The 22,440-nt window shown below is 49.7% G+C and overlaps 2 protein-coding genes and 1 long non-coding RNA gene across 4 annotated transcripts; all 3 read left to right on the top strand.

Moving 5' to 3' along the window:
- Positions 1 to 11,698: 11,698 nt before the first annotated feature.
- Positions 11,699 to 14,312, top strand: LOC100822315 (transcription factor NIGTH1). Its single transcript, XM_003565368.4, has 4 exons — positions 11,699 to 12,221; positions 12,302 to 12,946; positions 13,070 to 13,146; positions 13,366 to 14,312. The coding sequence occupies exons 1-4, from the start codon at positions 11,960 to 11,962 to the stop codon at positions 13,864 to 13,866; spliced, it is 1,485 nt and encodes a 494-aa protein (XP_003565416.2). The 5' UTR covers positions 11,699 to 11,959; the 3' UTR covers positions 13,867 to 14,312.
- A 1,077-nt stretch (positions 14,313 to 15,389) lies between these two features.
- Positions 15,390 to 16,999, top strand: LOC112271056. Its single transcript, XR_002963843.1, has 2 exons — positions 15,390 to 15,928; positions 16,628 to 16,999. It is a non-coding gene; the product is annotated as an uncharacterized LOC112271056 (long non-coding RNA).
- A 1,315-nt stretch (positions 17,000 to 18,314) lies between these two features.
- LOC100821692 lies at positions 18,315 to 22,310 on the top strand. 2 transcript variants are annotated; one of them, XM_014898453.2, is made up of 2 exons: positions 18,315 to 18,688; positions 18,783 to 22,310. In XM_014898453.2, the coding sequence occupies exon 2, from the start codon at positions 18,811 to 18,813 to the stop codon at positions 22,129 to 22,131; it is 3,321 nt and encodes a 1,106-aa protein (XP_014753939.1). In that variant the 5' UTR covers positions 18,315 to 18,688; positions 18,783 to 18,810; the 3' UTR covers positions 22,132 to 22,310. The 2 variants fall into 2 exon arrangements, with proteins under 2 accessions (XP_014753939.1, XP_003565414.1); XM_003565366.4 differs by having other exon boundaries at positions 18,316 to 18,688; positions 18,808 to 22,310.
- The last annotated feature ends 130 nt before the right edge of the window (positions 22,311 to 22,440 follow it).

Genomic DNA, 22,440 nt, shown 5'->3' with positions numbered 1-22,440 from the left:
AGCAGCTATTCGCATTTCCACTTCCACCCCTGGTTGCCATAAAGGGCTTTCACAATTATTTTCACAGTCGTTTTCATTTCAAAAGGGTTTCGAGCTATTTTCGAAGGTGGTGTGTAGGTGTGTGATATTTCGAGATTTTTCTTCCGTTGGTTATTTGACAAGAACAAATAAATTGGCCAGGACCTTTTTGGGTTTTCCTTCTGTCTTCCCTAGCTGTCTTCGTACCAAGAGTCAACAAGAAACGCTACCCTCGGGATTTAAATAGTTGCCCGTAATTGTCCAACCTATGATGATCTGTTTTCCTCCCTTTCTCCTTATCTTTTGCGCCGCAGATTTGTCGCATCTCCAATTGCGCATTATCTTACTTCCTAGCTACCTTTGTTCTAAGAGTCAACAACAAACGCTACCTTCGGGATTTAAATAGTCGCTTGTAATTGTCCAATCAATGATGACCTGTTTTCCTCTCTTTCTCCTTATCTCTTGCGCCGCAGATTTGTCGTGTATCAATCACGCATTACTATCTCTCAGGTTAGACTACGCTAGCGTTACCTATCTGGTCGTCGTAAGCCTCCAAGGGTGACGTTTGTTGTATTGTCGTTGATAGTAGGTCGACATCACATTTCTTCATCGTCTCATTTATTCCTTCTCTCATCATACGAGCTCGTTGACCGGACCGGACATTGACCAAATGTAACACGCCACTATTTGAATTTGAATGGTAGCTTCTTCGTTAACTAGCACCTCCTACTAATAAAAATTCGAGTTAATCTTTCCATCCAGTCAAATCAAATGGCTCAAGGTATAAGTTGAATCAGTGAAAGCTATAGCCGCTCATTGACTCATGACTCGTGTGCTTCAAAATCAAAATTATGTGTAGAGCCTCCTCTCTTTCGTTTTGCAGGCATTCTAAATTCACCCAAAAAAATGATTTGTTAGAAGTATATGTAGCAAATAAGTAGTGGTTATTTGTGCAAATAACCACATCTACATGGATACAATGAAAGAAAAGAAGATGTCATGTGGTCCATCAAGAAAGAAAGAAAATAAAAAAAACATATGAAAATGAAGAAAAAAATTAGCATCAATCACCATTGATGATGCCCTTACGATTCAAATACTAGAGAGTTTTCGTACATTTGTCCACATCTATGAGAGCATGCTTCCTTTTTTCCTCCTCGTCTTCGCGCCGCAGATTTGTCACGTCTCGGTTAAGCTTTATCTTTGTGTAGAATTCAATCGTACAAAATGAAATAACTCACAGTAAAATTCCTAAAAATAATAATTCAAACATCCAAATCTTCCGTGGAAATTGTTTGAACCAAAGAACCTGCAGTACTCGGATCCTCGCGTGGTGGTGTGTACACGAGGGCATAGCAAAGGCAAGCCCTTCGCGTGCAGAAACAAACAAACTCCGGGTCATTTCGTGAAAAGCCGAGCACTGCAAGTCACTTCCCCGGCATTTACATTCCTTTGGACGTTATATCGAGGACGAAATGAAACTATGAAAGCGACGATTACGACTGTGGAACCTGTGATGAGAGCAAAGCAACCGCGGCGGCGACCAAATGGCGACGGGATCGTCGGAGCCAAAGGAAGCGATTCCGGTCACAGACGAGTAAAGGTCAGCAGTTCGCATGGCTTTCATGAGCCAGCCACAACCAAAGAGAGCTCACAGCTTGCCTCCTGTCAACATCTCCTGAAGTCAACTGGATTAACAAGGTTAAAACAAACGTTCCACGGAGTACGGTTCTGCAGAGTTTGGACCAGAGCTTGTAAACAGTCGTGCGCGTTTTTGTGTTGTGTTGTGTTGTGTTGTGACTTGTGAGCTGTAGTCTGTTTTGCGTGATCAGGACAAAGCTAAGTCATCCCAGGGGCATCCCCGTCATTTCAACCCCGCCGCGCGGAAGACAAAACCGCACGCCAGGTGCGCTAGCTTGTCCTCCAGTAAAACTAATTACTAAAGCGTGGGGTAGACTAGTAGGGCAGGGGCGCTTCAATGCTGGCTGTACTACTGCTAGTCTAGTCTGGAGTGCACACTGCCCCCTGCCTGCTCTGCGCTGCGCTGCACTGTACACGCCCCTGCCGCAGTTGCTTTCCTTCTCGCTTTTCTCCACGCCAAGTCCTCTCTCCCTCCCTGCGCGTTTCTTCCCTTCTTGTGTAATTCCTCCTTCGCGGCTTCGCCTTCTTCGGGTTTTGTGTGAGGGCAAGCGGAGATTAATTCGAGAGCTGCAGTGCAGAGCTGGTTCTGGTTTTTACTTACTCTGTTTTTTTCGGAGGAGAAGCGAAGAGAGTAAAGGAGAAGAAACGAAACGGGATAGCGATCGAGTTCAGGGTTTCGTGATTTTTTCTCATTTCCGGTGTGTTTTGTTTCGGGGTGACTGTGGGGGCATTGTGGACTCTAGCTGCGTAGGTACTGGTACTCCTAGGTTGCCAGACGCATGAAGAAGAGAGTCTTTGGAGGGTGCTCGTGGTGTCAGGTGGGCAGAGAGGCCGACGTGGCGAGTCTTGGGTTCAACGGCCCGGGTCGTCTTCGCTGCTGCCTGCGACTGGCCAGCGAGCGAGAGGCTGACGCGACCCGACCTGAGACAGAGCGCGTTTGGACTTTTGGAGCACCACCCCCTATCATCGCTCCTGACTAGCCTAGCGTACTCCGACTTAAACAGAGGAAATTGCACGAACCATCCATCATTGGGGTTGTTGCCCAAAACAGCTGTCGTTTCCGTTTCATAATTTTTGTCTCAAACTTGTCTAAAAATGAATGTATCTATTTCTAAAAAATGTTTAGATGTATGTAATATTTTGACAAGAATTATAGAACGGAGAGAGTATTATATAATCCGTTGCACATAAGTCATAACCCAAGTTTCAGCATGTTAACGACGGTCCTAACCGTGGGACCCACCCGTCAGTGCCAACATGGCAGCCCAGGCTTGGCTGTATGGACCGGGTCGATGCCGATCACCTTGCCTAGAGCGGCGGCTCACGCCGGGCAGAGCGCGTGGCGGTGGGCCACGCGGGTGAGAACGTCGGTGGCAGCTCACGCGTGCGGAGGCGACGTCAGCGCCGGTGCGAGGGCCGGGACGACGGCTGGTCTTGAGGGCCATGATGATGACGGCTTCAAAGCACGGTGGGCACGCGGGCGGGCTGGGCAAGGCCATTGGCATCACCCCGATCTACGCTAGCAAGCACATACCGTCATGTTGGCACTGACGGATGGGCCGCACCGGTCAGAAACGTCATTAGCGTGCTGAAATTGAGGTTAGGACTTATGTGCAACGGATTAGATGAATAGCAGACGTTTTGGGGGAAAAAATGAACAGTGGGTGTTTTGTGTTCCTCAACTTAAATTGAGCGATGCTCTAGCTGCGACCAGTGACGCGGCGTTTGAGAACCGCTGCTCAATCGTCTGTGACTGTGAGCCAGCTGACCGGGCCCAGCCAGTCCTTTGCTTTCTCCCGAGAGGAGAACAGCAAACAGAGAGACACTTCGAGAGGATTTCTGTTGCGGAATTATACTGCTAATTACTCCCTCAGTTCTTAAATTATGGTTCGTACTATGTTGTTTCTCTACAAAGTACGAGAGACACATACCTCTGTCCCGTGTCCGTCGCCGTTCCCAACGGACTCCGGTGCTCTCCGTGAAGATCGTGAATGAAACCGCGCTCAGGGACTCGGCGGCAACGTTTGTGTCTTCCCTGGTCCACTGGGGCCTGGGAATACATTTTATAATGGATCGATCAGCCCATGTGGCCCTCTAGCCCACGAGGCTTGCTGAGGATGTACGTCTAGGTTTGAACTTGGCAGCCCTGGTCCGCCGGGGCCTGGGAACAAATTTTCATAGGGATGGGCAGGCCCACAAGGCTTACCGAGGATGAAGTCTGAACTTGGCAGCCCAATGTGATTTCGGGAACCTCCACGTCCCGGCTTGTCAAGTTATCATCCTCTCAAAAAAAAAAAAGCTTGTCAAGTTATCAAATGGACGTGGGCGATGACACATAACACACAAAAGAAGCCCAATTCCGTGACCATCAGCCGTAGTATTATCATCCGGATTACCCAGAAACTCCATGTTCCCTACAGTCTGCAGAAGACTCAAGGAACTCAACTAGTATCTCTAAATAAAAAATCTGCACTTTTGGATTATATATAAACGAAAGGACATTACACGCGTGAATGTCTGATTATTTATGCAAAATAAAAACAGTTCCTTACAACGGTCTTAATTTTTTATTTCTTTTTACAGCATTGCAAGGTGTTTTTTTTCAAGGGACGACAATGTTGCTTTCTCCATGTAAATTTATAAATACTTATAATACTCAAACATATGCATGTAATATATGAATTTTTTTCATTTTTTTTACTCAGGCGGTTTTTGTTTGGACATCCATCTCTATATGCCATAGCATTATTATCCTACAAAATTAAATTGAACTGCTGATTTTGAGTTCCCTGCTATTCTCAGCACTCGTGATTCATCACAAGTTCACAACGCAAAAGAGGCGTAAATTATTGAAGCCATAAAAAATACTCCCTCCGTTCCATAATATAAGACACGCGCGCATTTCAATGTTTTGCTTTGACCACCAATTAGGCCAACAAAATGTAAATTATGTATTGTAAAAATTAAACCATCAGAAATTTCTTTCAGATATGAATCTAGTGGTATAATTTTTATAACACATAATTCACATTTTGTTAGTCTAATTGATGGTCAAAGGTAGACATTGAAATCCGTGGGCGCCTTATATTATGGAACGGAGGGAGTAGCATTTATAGAGATTGTGGGAATTAAAAAACGCATGAAATTGTTCTAGAAATATTTGTGGATTTTAGTTTTAGATTTCAATATATTTAATGGATTAAATATATGTTTTCAGTAGCATTTAGTTTTACTTTTAAGAACTGCCAAGGTTTTCATAACCTTGCTTATCTTCCTTTAAATTTTCAAACTTTCTTTCAGATTAACATTTTAAAATATGTTTTCAATATAAATTTCCATTTGCTGGGATTTTTTAATTCTCATGTATTCTTTATTATTTGTAAAAAATCTTGTTTTATTTGACTGATTGATTTCTCCAAAACTATCTTTTTTCCTTCCTATTTTCAGATTTTACCTCCAACTTTTCCGAACATCCCCCTCCAATGTTTTTGTGTGGCAGCGCCAGAGTGAGTAGCAGCTATCCCGGGCCCCAATGGCAGCATCCCCTTTGCAAGATTTGGATCATGCAAACCCGTTCCTCCCGCTACCACCCCGAGAAGCCCCTTTTGCTCTTGCAGTTGCAGTTGCAGCCACTTTACTTGACTGCCCAAAGTCCCCTCTGAAAGCAAGCTCTGTCTCTCCTTATGCATGGGGTAGATTCCCCCTCCTTCCATCCCTCTATCCTTGCTCCAAGATGCTTCTTTCCCAGGATCCCTTTCCCTTTCCACCCACTTGGCTTCCTTTGATGCACCTTCCCTTGGCCTTAATCCCCTCAAAGGCCAAGGGCATAGATCCCCTCCTCTCAAATCACACCCCGGCCCCTAACCTTATCCCATGCACCATGTCCCACGGTGATCATGATCAGACATTAAGACCATGCAACATTTTAAATTTCCCCCTTCCATTTGGTCCCTTGTTCTTTGTTTCTAGCAGTGTGCTGCTCGGTATCTTCTTCAGACTGCTCCACATGATTGATTGCCATTGGCGACTCATGTCTGTCAACGGGAGTCACAGAAGTGCCCACTTCGATCCAAGCGGCAAACTGACCCGTGGCCACAGCCTAGGGGTAAAACTGTAATGTCCGCTATGTAATTGAAGAGCTAGCGCAATCTGAATCCAGAAAACAACAGGAGCAAGACCTGAAATTTCTGGCGCAAAGGTGGGGAATAATTAAAGGTAGCGGTGGATGTTTTATGCTACAGCCATGTCACTCAACTCAAGTCAATGCGACGCACTCACTCAGCCTGAACTGAAGGTTTTCTGAAGAGCAGCAGTGGTGTTCAGAGGGAAAGGATTTTTTTTCGTCAGAGTTCAGGAACGGCCCAACGGCTCGACTACTACAGCCAAAAAACAAGCTGTGCATTTTGTAAAAGTGCTTAGCTAGGAAAGATACCGCCAAGACCACTACACGTCAAGCTAGACCGGACATGGATTTTGCTGCTTGCAACCAAGGAACTGGAGGCAGGCAAAAGCATGGAACTGAACTGCAATTTTTTTTTAAATGACTTTGTCCTGTCGCTTGGCAGTTCGTCAGTCTTATTATATACGCTTCCAGGTCTGTGTGACTGTGTGTGTTCTTCTTCGCCATCATGCTACGGCAGCGGGCGATCGAGTAATTCGAGATGCATATATTGGACGGATTGTTCGCGGCTCCTTGCGGTGTTAAGGAATCTGCCTGTAAAGTCTACTCGAGGGCTCGAGGCTAGCTTGGCACCACCTAGACAGACCCTCATCGATCAAGGTTCAGGCAAAGCAGGAGTTATTAATTAATTAAGCAGATCAGTGAGAACGAATGGCTTATCAGAGAAGCAAGAGGGAATCACATTGCTTTGATTAGCGAATCTACGTGGCATCTTCATGTCGGAGAAAAAAGACGAGCTAATGAACATGTAATCAGTGGATTTCATGGAGGTGGAAAGAGCGTTTTCAGGGCAGTTTCCTGAACTTTGGTCCGGGACAGAGGTGGCCTACTGAGAAGAAGCTAAGCTTAAAGCTTGCTTAAACGTGAGTAGTAAGAGGTTAAAGGGAAGATGTATGCTAGTACCATTTGAGGGGCGTTTCACTGTTGACACATCATTCGTTTGTTGCCTTTCCAGAAAAGGAATCAGACGCTGAGACTCATCGAGTTTGATTTTTCAAATTGTTATGTTTGATCTCTCTGTTACGCGTCAAAAGATGAAAATTTTCAAAGAGAAGGGGCCTTCTGCCTTTCGTTCTTTCAGAAGTGTCGGATTTCGTTCTTCGAGCGATCAATAATACACCTGAAGATTGTTTCAAATGTTTTGCTAAATTTCACTATGTTTTTGAAGAGATAGAAGTTAATTTCGAACCAAGCATGCATAAGAAACTTGGGTTAAAAATAACAGCAACGTTTTCCTCAGACTCTTGCCGCATAAAAATGGAAAATTCCAACCTAGTTAGAACTACTTAGAACCTCTTAAGTCTCTTGTGATGCAAACATTCCCTTTGTTCGCTGCAGGAGCGTCTCGAAATCACCCGACCCGAGCCGGAATCCAAACCTAATTTCAACCCTCTCTCACTTTTATAAATAACCAGCCATCCAGTTGCATGGAAAGGAATGACAAGCGACGTTCGACCGATGGAGCTAGCTGGAGGATATGAGGAACATTCAGAACGCAAATCCGAATCGACCAACCAAGATATGATATTTTGCAGGAATTCTTTCCAGGCAGCTGGAGGATCTCTCCGTCTTTCTCTCAACTTGGGAGATAATGAATGGGGTGTTCGTAATTTCGTATGGTCCTTGTTCAGTACTCCCAGAACCTTATATCTGCAGCCGAGATTAGCATCCGGGGCCAGGGCCATTAGATTCCTGATGAGCAATGGCCGTTCTTTTCTCCTGTTCTTGCATCCTCTCCTAATCGCTGCTTTTCTCCGCGGCACTGAATTATCCCCGCCATTCCACATATATTCTCCTCTCAGTCCCACTGAATAATGAACTGATTATCTTGGTCTAACACTCTAACACGCAAAACAGGCGGGCCGAAGAGACAGTTTTTTTTCCCTTTCTCTGGAGAATTTCTTGTCCTTTTCCTTTTCACGCGTACTGGGCTAGTGGCAGAGAATATGCCCATCTGTACCACAATCTTCCAAGAGATCGCATACAACACGAGGGAGTCAGGTCAGGCTCGTCAGTTTGAAGTGAACACAAACATGCATGCAGCTTTCTTAAAGTGCCGCTCTGAAAGCAGACTTAGATGCCAGAGGTCGTTTGTTGCAAGTATAATGTGTTGATCAAATTTGAGTAAACATGCATCGAGCCAGCGGCGGATCTGAGATTTTATCATCAGAGATGCCAACTTAACACGCATAAAAGCATGTATACAATATAAGGTATTTAAGATTATTAAAAAAAAAAGGTGTTTAAGAAGAATTTTACAAAATTAAACCGGTTTATTCTAACCATCGGTGCTTATTTCTACGGTAAAGGTGTCTAACTAAACATTTGTTCTTTTTAGAAAAGCACCAGTGCATAAACAAAAAAAATGCTTTTTTAAGCACATCTTGCATTGTACATGTCCTATGTCAATTGTCAACACGTGACAAACATGACACAAGGTTGAATTTCCCCCCTCAAAATTACAATAGTATGTAGAAAAACACCAACAAATAGACGAAAATGTTTCTCAAAATAAAAATAAAAATAAAATAGTTCAATTAAGATCTTACGTTAATTAAAGATTACAAAATAGTTCAATGAGTTATGAAACTTCAATCTTACACTACTTTATGTGTCTTCAATCCATAAAAATATTGAGGAGAGGAGTATATATTTCACTATTTGGTTAACTAGATTGTTATACTGATGCACAAATATTACACGATGTAAAAAAAGTTGCAAAAGTTTAGGGGGTGCCATGGCAGTTGGCAATAGAAAAGTAATTCTCGTCAAGATTTTTTTTATGGAACCCAAGGAACACCAAATGTTCACGAGACCGAATAATTATAAATACCATTTAAAAGATCGAATCCTGGGCAATGCGCCCAGAACGTGAGGTCATATGCAGGATTCAAGATACAGTAACTACAGGAGTAAAATTCAATCCACCGTACGTAGGTGTCAGACAAAATTTTGCCAAGAAAATTCTCGTGGAAAGGAGAGCGAGAAAATTTTGCGAGAGAGAGACCCAACACAAGAAGGGCTGCTGCTGCTGCATGGGGCCGAGAGAGAAATCGTCGGGAGGGAGGGGGAGAATATTCCTCGAGGGGTCGGTGGACAAAAATTGTCGGGGAAGGACGGGATATTCACGGGACGATTTTGGGGGCCCACTAGCTGCTGACGCGTGTCACGAGGAGAAAGTGCCTAAAGCTTGCCTGGCCTCTCTCGTGCGCTTTGCAACGGCCAGAGCAGGACATGTACGACGTGCTAGGACTACAGAGGAGTAGTCCTACGTACGTGCTTGCTTGTACTCTTGACCCGGAATGATGCATGAAATCCCTATAGCTCAACTGCTTTAGACAGTGTTTTCCTTAATCCATAACTAATCCGTTAAGGTCTTGCTTGGTGTTAGTGTAACTAGTGTTTTGATATTTGAGTCTTTTAAAAAAAACATTAGTTTGAAAAGTGTTTTAATTTGGTATAAAAATTGAGTGTTTTGTTGGGGAAATTGGGGATAATCCCCTCTAAATTTTTCCTACCAAACAACCATTTGTGATTTGCAGTGTTTTCAATTTAGAGTGGATAATACACTAAAAAAACACCCCAAAAACTCTAATACCAAACAGGACCTAAAGTGTTTTCCAAATGGCATTCTCTCTAGATGCACAAATCCATATGAATCGTCACGCCATTACTTAGCTTATCATCCAGAAGGAAATTAATCTGTATTTTTTTGCTGTTGCGGCTATATACGTATATGTGTTCACGTAGGGGCTAGGCTGTAGCTGTACACATACGTACGTGCTACGTACCTACCAAATGTGTACAGCAGTACAAGCTAGCGTTGGTACGTACAGATAGCTAGAGAATCCAGGGAAAAGGTCGGGATTGGAGTCTTGTACCTGAAGACTGCCCCAAGAAAGCGACCAACCCTAATTATTGCACAGGGAATTCGATGCACCAATACTTTCCCCTTCTCTCTCTACCCCTGGTATAGACTCAGAGCATACTACTCCTACTGCAAGCTGTGTGGGCAAGAGAGAGAGGGAGATCTAGAGAGAGAGAAGGAGAATCTTCTTAGCTTCCTGCCCACTTCCTTGAAAAGCCAATAGTAGTAGCAGCAGGGGAGATTCCCACATTCTCGCTCTCTCTCTCCCCCCCCCCCCCCCTCTCTCTAAAGCACACACCATGCATATGTTTCCCTTTGTGTCCTTCTTTGTGTGGCTTGATACCCCCCCCAAAGCCTAAGATATTCCTTGCTTGAGCCATGCTAACATATTCCCTGTGAACGCAAAGTGCACTGCCAGTACTACGTTGTTCTTGCACTACACACACATGTGTTAAGTTGTGTGCGGCTAAGTAAGTCATTCATGGTGAAGATCGAAGAAGAAGGAGCTTGTGTGTGAAGGGATGCACCACCCTTTTCAAAGCAAAGAGAGGGGGAGGAATATTTTCATATCTTTGGGGGATTGAATTGTGTGTGCGGTATATGCTTTGGTACTGCTTTTGCCATTTACTTTGGTAGGATTAATCATGCGGGAATCATTCATTAGAACCCAGAAAAACAAAAGCTGCCACTGTTTGAGCATCTCTGATATACTTGTTAACTGTTATTAATTAGGTATATATATATTGAATTTGCTGCCTTTTGATTTTTGTAGTGCAAGTAGAGAGGGTGGAGCTTTGGTTCCCAGGCCCAGGTAGCTAGGTATATCTGGTGATTATCCCTTGTGTGCGTGTGTGCATGTTTGAAATCAATAATATTGTGTCGAAAGGTAAATATTCTTCAAGACACCTTGCTGGTTCTCTCTTGGACTTGCAATGTTCTCTTTGGACTACTTTGAGCTCGCCTTTAATCCTTGAATCTGGCGCACCCAACTAAGCTAAATTCCTAGCTAGCTGGCTGGCTAGTGTGTGATGGGGTTGATTCCTTGTTGTAAAAAAACAGTGTAAAGTTCAGGAAAGTACTACCGCAAAATGAGGCATGCATCCTTGTGAAAAGATTGACCACGAAAAATACGTTCCTACCGCCGGCACTATTACGTTGAGTGGCAAAGACTTAGTTTGATCCAATAAGACAAGTAGACCTAGCCAACAATTGAATGCTTCCATTTTTCCATGTATTCCGACCAGAGTTGTCCACGAGAGACGATGTATTGTAGTACAACATATTGTATTCCAAATATGTTTGGGAATTGGGAATTGGTTGAACGGTGTTGATAAAAAACTTAAAGCTCAAATTCGGGTGGGAGTTTCTCTGTTTATTGGGCTATTTGAAATGGCCGCAATGATATTGTTTTTAACAAGATTAGAGTGGTTAATTTTTTGCAGGTACTCTACAGGGCCACTCACTGGATCCGTTTGTGGTCTTATCTACTCTCTGTGGACCAGTGGGAGCTTTTGGATACTGGAGATATCTTCAGCCGGGGTGGATGGCGGTCCACTAGTAGAATTCTAGCTACATGATGCATAGTCATTTTTTGTATCTTTTATTCCGATGGCTGATTTTTTTGTCAACTTGAAGTGATGCATAAACTGTATTTTTATGACACTGAATTTCGTAATAAAATGGCTGTGTGCATCGATTGATGCAGAGGCCGGGGCTTTCCCCCTTTTCGAAAAAAAAGAGGCGAGAGAAAGAGATAGAGGGGGGAGAGAATCGGTGAAGTACGTTGTGCTAGACTTGTAGCCAAGCTCTAGGACAGTGCTTGTACAGGACATGCATGAAACCTCCTGCATGGATGCATGCAGAAGATTACTCGCTTTTGCGCCTTTGATCTTTGCAAGAAGTTACCATGCCCTTTGCTTTATCCCTCTCTATATATACCTCTACTAGCTAAGATGATACTGTACAACTGCTGATACACAGCTTTTGCTTTTCACCACATCTAAGTCCAACTTTATTTATTCTCGCTTCCCTCGCTAGCTCCCAAAACCCACCCTTTAAAACAAGCCGATTCCCCCCTCCGATCCCCCCACATCAAACACACTTGACACTACCTCACATTCATTCCCCCTCTCTCAAGTTCCCAACACACTTGATATATATCCAAGAAAATATACCAGCTAGAGCTTCTCGGTCCCTAGACTCGCCGCACCTTGACGACAGAACGTGTAACGTACGTGTAGGTGTTCGACGACATGGATTCTTCTCCTTCTGACCTAACCCTAGACTACACTCCCAACGGCAACGGCAACGGCGGTGGCGGCGGCGGGCATCCGATGACCCCGAAGCAAGCGCCGCTGGTGGTGGAGCAGCACCATCTGACGGCGGCGGAGCAAGCGTCGGCGACGACGACGGTCCAGAAGCTGCAGGAGTTCCTTTCCCGGCTGGACGACGAGCGGCTCAAGATCGACGCCTTCAAGCGCGAGCTCCCCCTCTGCATGCAGCTCCTCAACCAAGGTAACCAATTAATTGACTTGTCTACATATATGCGATTTGCATGCATGCAAATGTTAATGTGCATACATGCATATATGCAGCCATGGAGGCGTACAGGCAGCAGCTGGAGGCGTGCCAGATGGGGAGCAGCCATGGCGGCACGGCGGGGCCAGGCAGGGCGCCGCTGGTGCTGGAAGAGTTCATACCGCTGAGCAAGAACATCGACGCGGCGGACCAGAATCAGCAGGCGGCGTCGGAGAACCCGAAAGCGAGCTGGATGGTGTCGGCGCAGCTCTGGAACGGGCCGCCGCCGTCGTCGGCGGACGCCCCGCAGACGCCCAAGGAGCGCTCCGAGCACCCGCCTCTCGATGCCGGCACCCGGGGCAACGGCGGCGCGTTCCTCCCGTTCACCAAGGAGATGATCACGACGACGGCGGATCATAGCCCGGCCGCGCTGCTTCCGGAGCTCGCCCTCGCGCCCGGCGCCGAGAAGGACGCCTTGGTCGGAATCAACAATGGTCTGTCTGCCTCTGGGGACAAGAAGCCGTATCTTCACCATGACGCTGGCGGCGGCGGCAACAACGGCCTGGCCGTCGCGAGGAGAGACGACGACGTACTGCAGAACGGGTCGCAGACGACGACAGCCGCGGCAGCGCCGCAGACGAACCGGAAGGCACGGCGGTGCTGGTCGCCGGAGCTGCACCGCCGCTTCGTCAATGCGCTCCAAATCCTCGGCGGCGCTCAAGGTACATATATATACATGTGTAATCTCGCCTTAAAGATACATCAAAGGGGAACTATAATTACATGTGGGTACGTACTGAAGACAAATAAATCTGCTTTGTTGGTTTGCAAAATTGGGATTAAAGTGGCGACCCCGAAGCAGATCCGGGAGCTGATGAAGGTGGACGGATTGACCAATGATGAGGTGAAAAGCCATCTCCAGGTACGCAATTATAATCCCATCATATCATCATGATCATCATACCCTGCCTGCTGCTGCATTCTGATCTGAACGTACTGTATCCCTTCCATTCCACTGGTAATTATGCATGATGAACCACTTTAATTACGAGCAGCATGCATGATTATACAATCAGATGGGTCATTGGTGCGTGTGGATCTGAAAGTGTATATGTTCTTGTTGTGCTTGTGTGGGGAGCAGAAGTACAGGCTGCACACGCGGCGGCCGATGCAGGCGCCGGCTGCTCCCCCTGCCGGCGCGCCGCAGTTGGTGGTGCTGGGGGGCATATGGATGCCGCCGGACTACGCGGCGCAGGCGGCGCAGGCGGCGGCGGGGCCGGCGGCCATCTACGGCGCGCACCCGGCCACGCAGACGCACTACACGGCGGCGGTGTCCTCGGCGGCGGCGCAGGAGTACTACCACTCCGCCGCCGCGCACCACCACCACCTGCAGCAGCAGCAGCACCACCACCCGCACCCGGCCATGGCGCACGGCCGCGCTATGGCCCCGCCGGCCGCCGCCTACAAGGTGCACCACCCGGTGGCGGCGTCGCCGGAGTCCGAGGGCCGGGGGAGCGGCGGCGGCGGTGGCGGCGGGAGGGAGAGGTCGGAGAGCATCGAGGAGGAAGGCGAGGGCGAGGACGATGAAGACGACGAGGACGCCATTGCCGCGGACGCCGAAGCCGAGGAGATCAAGTACTAGGCCGACGAGGACGCCATGAGCGCGCTCCATTAATTAGCTAGCTCTCGAGTACCGATCGTTTTTCCTCCTATCCGTATATAAAGTGATTTTTTGTTCGGTCGCGGAGAACGGGAGCCGAAATCTCTTGCTACCTGGATGGATCCAGTCGAGTGGAGAGCAGTGAGTGAAGTGGACGAGTAGCAGCAAGCGGCGGGCCTGCTGCCGGAGCTTGAGATTGTCTCATTCGTGATGTGATACACGGATGGATGGATTTGTGAGAGATCTATTTTCTTTCTTCCTTTTTGGGCTTGACATTCCCCTCTTTTTTTTTGCTAATCAGCTGTACTAATAATCTACTAGTACTAGTAAATATATGTCATGATGGAAATTAATATGATCTGCATTGTACATAGTTTGTTGGAGGTAGAAATAATACTATCAGCCGGGACGAGGCGTGTTCTGCGCTACAGTGTTATCATCTGCGAACCTTTTTTTAGTGGCTCAATTTTTAAAGAAAAAAACTTGTCATCTTTCTCGGAACAAACCGTGCACACATCATCACAGCCGGTGCGGCATTTCGAAGAGACGAAGGGCCCGTTTGGAACACGGGATCCACACAGGATTTTTGTGAGATAGGGTTTTTGTAGGAAAACTTTCCTTCCTGCCATTTGGAATGCAGGAATAGGAAACCGTGTTCCATAGGATTTGCTTCCTATCGTTCTCATTTTACAGGAAAAGAAACATTGGATCAGATCTAATGGAAAAAATCCTGGCGCGAAACGCTTTGAGGCGCGGTTCTCCTGCGCGCTGCCTTTCGCTCGCTCGCGCGCCAAAAAGCCCGCGTAAGGCCTGCTTAGGCGCCCAACACCCAATTAGCAACAATTTCTGCGAGTTAGCAAGCGGCAGCGGCCGAGCGAAGGGAGCATCGATTTCTCTGAGTCAGCAGGCGGCGGTCGATCTAGCAGCGGACGGGAATTAATCGAGGGGTCTGCACGGCACAAGAGACATATAGCCTTATAGGGCACACAGGTGGGTGACGGTGATGAGGAAGGATCGCGTGGCAGCAGGTTTTGTAGGCGTTGCACATATTAGAGACAACAAAATGGGACGGACTCCGAGCGTTCTCAGGCCATCACCCCTTTCAGCCGTCCGATCGTTTTTTTGGCTATATCCGGCCGTCCGAATGCGCCTGGGCCTCGTGCCCGTTGGCTGGGCCGCTGCTCCGCCAGAAAAATCGAAGCAAATGCATCAATTGGGCCGGTCTGTGGCCCACAAGCCCAAGGTATCTTTGTACCGCACGAGAAAAAAAAACTTGGTCGTTAACCCCTTGCGCTGCCTCAGCCGAAACTGCCGCTGCGCTCCCGAGCGACGGTGTGCCCTGTCTTTAATGGTGGTGCCTGTGCGGCTTCGGTTCATTTTTTCCATAATAGCCATTAACGACAGTCGTTGTTATTTGCCGTTCTTCTCCTCCATTGCGTCCCTATTTATTCTTCGACCACGGCCGATTTCTTTCATCTTCTCTCTGCCGGCGGCTGGCAACAACACGGATGCCATCTTTCACGCAGACTCTTGTTCTCACGGGCGAAAGAAGCCAACGCGGGTCTGGATGGGCTCAAGTGATGCGGTGTCGCGAAAGAAGATGAGGCTGCCACATGCTACATCTCGTGCCTTCTTCTCACCCTCACCCACCCCTACGTCATGCTCACAGAGCCTGCAGGTGCAGCAAGCAGACGCGGAGATGGTGCAGAGAGCGCAGGCGTCGATGTGGGGATGGCCATCGAGGAGGGGATCCAGGCGTAGACGACAGCAATATATGCTGCAAGCCGACTGCTACCGGAGCCCGCCGCATGGCTGTTAGCATCTCCTTGAAGCAGTCGATGCGGCTCGGTCATGGCCAGCTTGCTGTCGCTGGTCACCGCCAACCGAATGGGAGGATGTGGACGAGGAGGAAAGGAGGCTTGCTCGCCCGAATTGGCATGGGGGTGCGTAGGAGAGGAAGGGGAGGACTGGAGGAGGGATGCCAGAGGAACCTTTGGCTCCGTTCCCAGCCTGAACCGTATCTCGCAACGAAATTGTACATCAGGTAACGAGAAGAAAAAAACTAGATTGCAGTTTTTTATTCTGTGCAATTGGGTGATCCGAATCCTTTCGAGCCCTTCTCTCTCTGTGCTATGATGATTCAAGAACAACAAATAACTGTGTGTTGGATGTGAGGGGGTTCAGATCGTTCTTCTAATTGATTGGTTAAACTGGGAACAATTGAATGTTAGAAACTACGAGTAGCTCCCAGCGTTTCTTTTACATGTCTTGTTTTGTGGTATGCTTTGTACTAGGAAAATCTTTATCCATTGCTTGAGAGAACTGCATGTTCATTGCTAATGAGTTTCCATATTCAACAACTTGCAGTACTTGTGCGTTCAGTGGCTATGATTTTTTATAGTTTCTAAGAATTTTTGTCAGCAGTGTTGATCGGATGGATGCAATCAATGTTTTTTTCTGCGAGAACCAGTGTATATCTTTGATATATGCATTTCTAGATGGATAGAGAGCAGTAGTGTCGTTCAACTGTTATATCTTTCGAACCAATAACTGTGATCAGTTGATTGAATTTGCAATCAAGGGAGTTTCAGTTTGTGTTACCTTTATAAATTTTGTGTTTGGGGGTGGACCAGTTAATATGTTACACAATAGGAGAAGTAATCGCTAACCTGCGATGATGCAATAGTTTTAATTTATTCTCTATGCTAAATCCAGACTGAATTTCTTAGTTGAATGCTAGCAGGCCTCAAACGGAAGCATATGGCAACAGAGAAGAAATCAGCCTGGGTCGAAGGGCATAAGCCTGCCAGCAAGCTTCCAGTGCGCAGCTTCATCCCGGATATGCGCAAATGTTCCCAGGAAGCGAAAGCACTTTCCCATTAGAAAAAAAATCCCGCGGTTCCTTTTCTTTCAAATCTCCCAACAAACAAGAATTGAAGAGATTTGGATCCTTCCTTGCCGTTAACACCAGTGGCACACCGTGAGTCTGTGATCCTAGGAAGACTGATACTTTTAATTTGCCGAAAAGGGAGCATGACCATGATTGTTTTATTCCTCGCTGATTTGTATTGTGATGGTACCTTCAAGAATTACATAATACCCCTGGTTTCTATTATGACGATTTTCATCCAAACACGTCTTTCTCATTTATAGGAACGAGCGCGGCAACGCGCTCTATCATATCTAGTTTGTTGCGTAACTAATCAAGACTAGCAGGCTAGATTCGATTAGCCAAACTTGTTTATTACAGGGCCTAATCAAGACAACAGTATTCAACAGGAGTAGTAGTTTTTGAAACTCAAAAGTTCCCTATACTTTTCCTATCCTGCATTCCAAGTGGCCAATATTTTCTATTCATATGTTTTCAATGTCCATAAGATTTGTGAGACATGCCATCTCAATTCCTGTATTTTTCCTGTCAATGAGTTTTTCATATCCTGCGTTCTAAACAGGGCCGCAGATTGTCAAGTTTAACCACATTCGTCTAGCTCATTGTCGGCAGAAAGAGAATTTTTCTAGCCGACACGACACACGTGACAAGACATGCATTAAACTTGTGGCTTAATGTGCAGCGGTGGTCAGGCAATATACGGTCACCTCCTACAACCACCCTAAGCAAAACTTAATTAGTTGTTCAAACTGCAGGAGCAGGAATATGATTGTAACTTTTCCAGCTGCATTTGTAAACACTAGAATGATGTCTGTTTGGAACAGAGAGAGAGAGAGAGCGCCATTTCATTTATTATTTTTGATAGAACCTGTAGATAGAATTAGTTCAGTTGATTTTGCAAGAATATTTCTGTGTTCTCCGTCGAAGCCGACACTTTTCAGTAAGGAGGATTTTGGAGAACGGCACGTACACATGGCAGTGCCAATGCACAATCCGTGTGCACTTTCCCCGTTGTTGGACTTTTTACGCTGCCAGCGAATTCCGGGCCTTTAGACAATAGGCTAATCCCACTATAATGGCCGCCATGGCCCACTATTACCAAACCGGTGGTAAATGGCCAATAAGGGCCGTACATCTTGGCCCAGATGAAGCACCCGCCCACCCTGGTCAACTATTGGGCCGACCAACCATGACCCAGAAATGGCTTAGGTGCCTGCGTCACCGGCTTGGACAGGAACTAACAAAGTGAGCGGTAGCTCTCAAAAAAAACAAAAAAAAACAAAGTGAGCGGTAAGAGGTCAGTGTAGCACTAACAAAGTGAGCGGTAAATATCTCCACATGAGCGAACATGCGATCCTCATCGGCCGGCCGGGATGCCCGCCGCGGCGGCCGGCCGCACGCCGTACCCACGTCAACTCCCTCTGCCACCTCTTTTGCCCCGTCCATCGCAAACTAATGCCGGTCTCGACATAACAGCGGCACATGACAGGGGCCAGTGGCAGAACTGATCATTGTTGTTTCCGGTAATTAAGTGGTTAGCCTCTGTTTCTGGGTCGCTTCCTTGCCAAGTCAAACCCACTTACCCAATAAAATATGTCCTTCTTCCTAGAGCCCTGATCCTATGAAGCTGTGCAAGGGGGTTAACCGGTGAAGGGAAATACACAAATGCGACCGAAGCTTCCATAGGCGTAGTATTATTAGATTAGGTTGGATTCCAGTTGATCCAATCTGGTCCAGGAATTGTTCTAGATCTGACACATTCTGGTTTAGATTAGATATCCATGCACTGTGCTGTACACAAAATGTACAATACTAGAGCACCGCAGGCAGCGCCGTCGTTGTGAGCTGAGCAGTTCTTGGACACTCAAGTGAAGAAGATCAAAGGGGACTGAAGATCGAAATCTATGTGTTGAGGTCAGTAACCAGATCGCTCTATGATCTTATCAGTAGTAGCATGAAGTCATGTCCCCGTTGTTGGAGAATATTTACTGAACTCTTGTGATACCAGCTAGCGTTCTTGCTTGCACTTGCAGCAAATGAAGGCGACAACTCTGCAGTTCATCGGCGCGCTCCTGCTGCCATTACTTGCCGTCGCTTCGTCGTTCGATCCGTTTCACCGGAATGATGGACGGACGGATCCGATGATGGGGAGCGGGCAGCAGCAGCAGCAGGGGCCCTTCATCCCGCACGAGTACCTGCGCTTCGCCGAAGTCAAGCGGCATTGCCGGTCCGTGCTCTCGGCCGGCGCCGAGCTCAAGTTCGACGCCAACCGCGCCGCGGCGCTCATGCCGGAGCTGTCCTTCGTCAAGGGCGACTGGACGCAGGGCCCCGGCTCCGCGCCGCTGATACCGTTCGACGGCACCGACATGCCTTCAGACGCCGGCGCCGGCGCGCCAGCCCCGCTGCCGCTGGCCACGTTCGTAATGACGCACGTCGACGCGGCGGGGCTGCGCGGGAAGACGGCGCTGAACGTGAGCGGCGTGCTGGGCGTGGCCGTGTCGCGCAACGGGACCGGCCCGGAGATGGGCCCGTCGTACGTGTCCCCGGAGCTCAAGGTGTGGCCGGGGAGCACGGAGATGAAGATGCTCTTCGAGGGCGTGTACACCGAGACCGGGGACGGCGAGTCCGTGCTGTGCATGGTCGGCAACGCCATGCTCCCTAAGCGCGCCGACGACGCGGCCGCCGGCCCCTGGGGCTGGGCCAAGCACACCGACCGCAACAACTTTCAGCCGCCGGTCAGGCGCGACGAGGGCGTCCTGCTCGTGCTCCGGTACCCGACCACGATGACGCTCACCAACCGCGCCGTGCGCGGCGAGCTCACGAGCACGCACGGGAAATCCGACGCCGCCTACTTCGACGCGGTTCACCTGCTGTCGCAGCTGGGCGCCTACTCCAACTACAAGTTCGGGTCCGAGGACGAGCTCGTCAGCAAAGCGTGCAGCCAGGATCGCCCTTACCACGACGACGTCATCGGGGACGGCGGGGGGCTGTACAGAGGCGGCTCGCTGTGCGGCATCCTGGACATGTTCTCCTCCGAGGACGCCTTCGCCGTCGTGCCCAACCGGGACTGCAACTCGACCGACGACGCAGTCTGCAAGCGTCTCGGCCCCTTCGAGACCGACGACGACAAGTCGATTGACGAGACGGACGGCGGGTTCAAAGGCGTGAGCATCGTGATGCAGGACATCCGGTGCGAGCCCACGACGGCCGGCCCGGCGGGCGAGAGGTCGGCGGGGGCCAAGGTGTCGGCGGTGTTCCGGGCCGTGCCGCCCCGGGAGCACCGGTACACGGCGGCGAAGCGGAGCGGGCTGGGCGGCATGACGCTGTCGGCTGAGGGCGTGTGGCGGGCCTCCACGGGCCAGCTCTGCATGCTGGGCTGCCTCGGCGACGCCGGCGCCGGCGGCAAGGCCAAGGCGTGCCACTCGCGCGTGTGCCTCTACGTGCGCACGGGCTTCTCGGCCACCCGCCGCAGCATCGCCGTGGGCCAGATCACCCGCGTCGACGGCGCGGCCCAGTACCCCCCGCTGACGTTCCGACGGGCGGTGCACCCGTCGGAGCTCTGGAACCGGTTCGGCGTCTCGGGCGGCGCGCCGCTCAGCATGACGTATGAGTACACCAAGGCTAAGCAGGCCGGCGAGTTCCTCACCCGCAGCGAGCCGTTCAACCTGGGCACCGCCATGGCCAAGTCCCTGCTCAGCTACCCACGGAAACCGGGCAACCTTGCCGACGAGAGTAACGCGCTGTCCATGCTAGCCGACGACCTAACGCTCCACGTCCCGGCCGTGCCCGACCCGTTACCCCGCGAACGGTTCGAGCGCCCGTTCCTTCAGCTGGAGGTTCTCTCGCTTGGACCTCTCGTCGGCCGGAACTATCCTGCCCCTGTTTTCTCTGGAGAAGAACAGGCCAAGCGTGGCAAAGAAGCTCCCTCGGCGTCGGGGACGACGACGGAGACGACGGCTGTCCTCAACGTGTCCGCGGAGCTCACGTTGTCCGGGGACACGTACGCGAACGTGTCGACGCTGTCCCTGGAAGGCGTGTACAACCCGGTGGACGGCCGGATGTACCTGATCGGGTGCCGGGCCATCGACGCGCCATGGCGAGCCTTCTCGTCCTTGGCATCATCCCTCGAAGACGGCATGGACTGCTCCATCGAGGTGAGAGTGGACTACCCTCCGACAACGGCGCAGTGGCTGATCAACCCGACGGCCAAGGTGCGGATCTCCAGCACGCGCGAATCCGGCGACCCACTGCGGCTCGACGCGACTACGGCGCTCCAGACGCTGCCGATCATCTACCGCGAGCAGCGGCAGGACATCCTGTCCAGGCGCAGCGTGGAAGGGATCCTGCGCGTGGCCACGCTGGGCGCCGCCATCGGCGCCGAGTTCACACAGCTCATGTACATCAAGGCGCACACGGACGTGATGCCGTACGTGTCCCTGGTGATGCTGGGCGTCCAGGCGCTGGGCTACAGCATGCCGCTCATCACCGGCGCCGAGGCGCTCTTCGCGCGCATCGCCGCCGCGGGCGCCGGGCCGGCGCCGCCGTCGTACGTGGTGGACAAGAGCCAGCTCTACTGGGTCATCGACTGCGTGGTGAAGATCCTCATCCTGGGCGCCTTCCTCCTCACGCTCCGGCTGGCGCAGAAGGTGTGGCGGTCGCGGATCCGGATGCTCACGCGCTCGCCATTGGAGCCCGGCCGGGTGCCCAGCGACCGGAAGGTGTTCCTCTACAGCTTCTCGGCGCACCTGCTGGGGTTCATGGTGATCCTGCTGGGCCGTTACGTGAGCGCGCTGGGCCGGCCGGTGCGGGCCGAGGCGTCGTACATGGACGCCAGGGGCCGGTCGCACGCGCTCCGGCAGTGGGCCGTGACGCTGGAGGAGTACGTCGGGCTGGCCCAGGACCTGTTCCTCCTCCCGCAGGTGATCGGCAACGTGCTGTGGCGGATCAGCTGCAGGCCGCTGAAGAAGAGCTACTACGTCAGCGTGACGGCGGTGCGCCTGCTGCCGCACCTCTACGACTACGTCAGGCAGGCGCCCGCCATTAACCCGTACTTCGCGGAGGAGTACGAGTTCGTCAACGCAAGCCTCGACTTCTACTCGGCGTTCGGCGACGTCGCCATCCCGCTCGCCGCCGTCGCGCTCGCTGCCGCTGTCTACGTGCAGCAGAGATGGAACTACAAGATCATCAGCAGGACCGTCAAGACGCAGCAGAAGAAGCTGCAGCATCTTGGGTCCAGGGTGTACGAGCGGCTGCCGTCCATGTCGTCGGGGAATTTTGAGGCTGAGCTTGTCGCTGGCGTCAACGATGGCACCGCCATCGGAATTGGGCCTCGCCGGGACGCCAGCCTCACTTCATAGATCGATCAGTTCTTTTTAGTTCTTTTGCTCCCATAGGTTTGTGTGTTTTCTGTTTGTCTTATGTGTGTCCTGTACTGTACTGTGCCCCTCTTTTTTCTTCTTCTTGCTCTGAAGTTCTGAACCAAATGTACTTGAGAAAGTTGGATAAAGTTTCATACTCCTACATCTTTGAGCTTTGATTCACGGGTGCTCTGCTTGCGCACTTCAGTTTCAGTTTTTTTCCCCATCCTATATTTCTGAACCAGTACTGTTTCTGAACAGATTCCAACGACAAGAACTCTGGATAGATTGATGTCTCCAGAACTGCGG

The sequence above is a fragment of the Brachypodium distachyon genome, chromosome 2, assembly GCF_000005505.3.
Source record: "Brachypodium distachyon strain Bd21 chromosome 2, Brachypodium_distachyon_v3.0, whole genome shotgun sequence".
Classification (NCBI taxonomy): domain Eukaryota; kingdom Viridiplantae; phylum Streptophyta; class Magnoliopsida; order Poales; family Poaceae; genus Brachypodium; species Brachypodium distachyon.
Note: the sequence above shows the minus strand (reverse complement) of the source record. Positions and strands in the feature narration are given on the sequence as shown.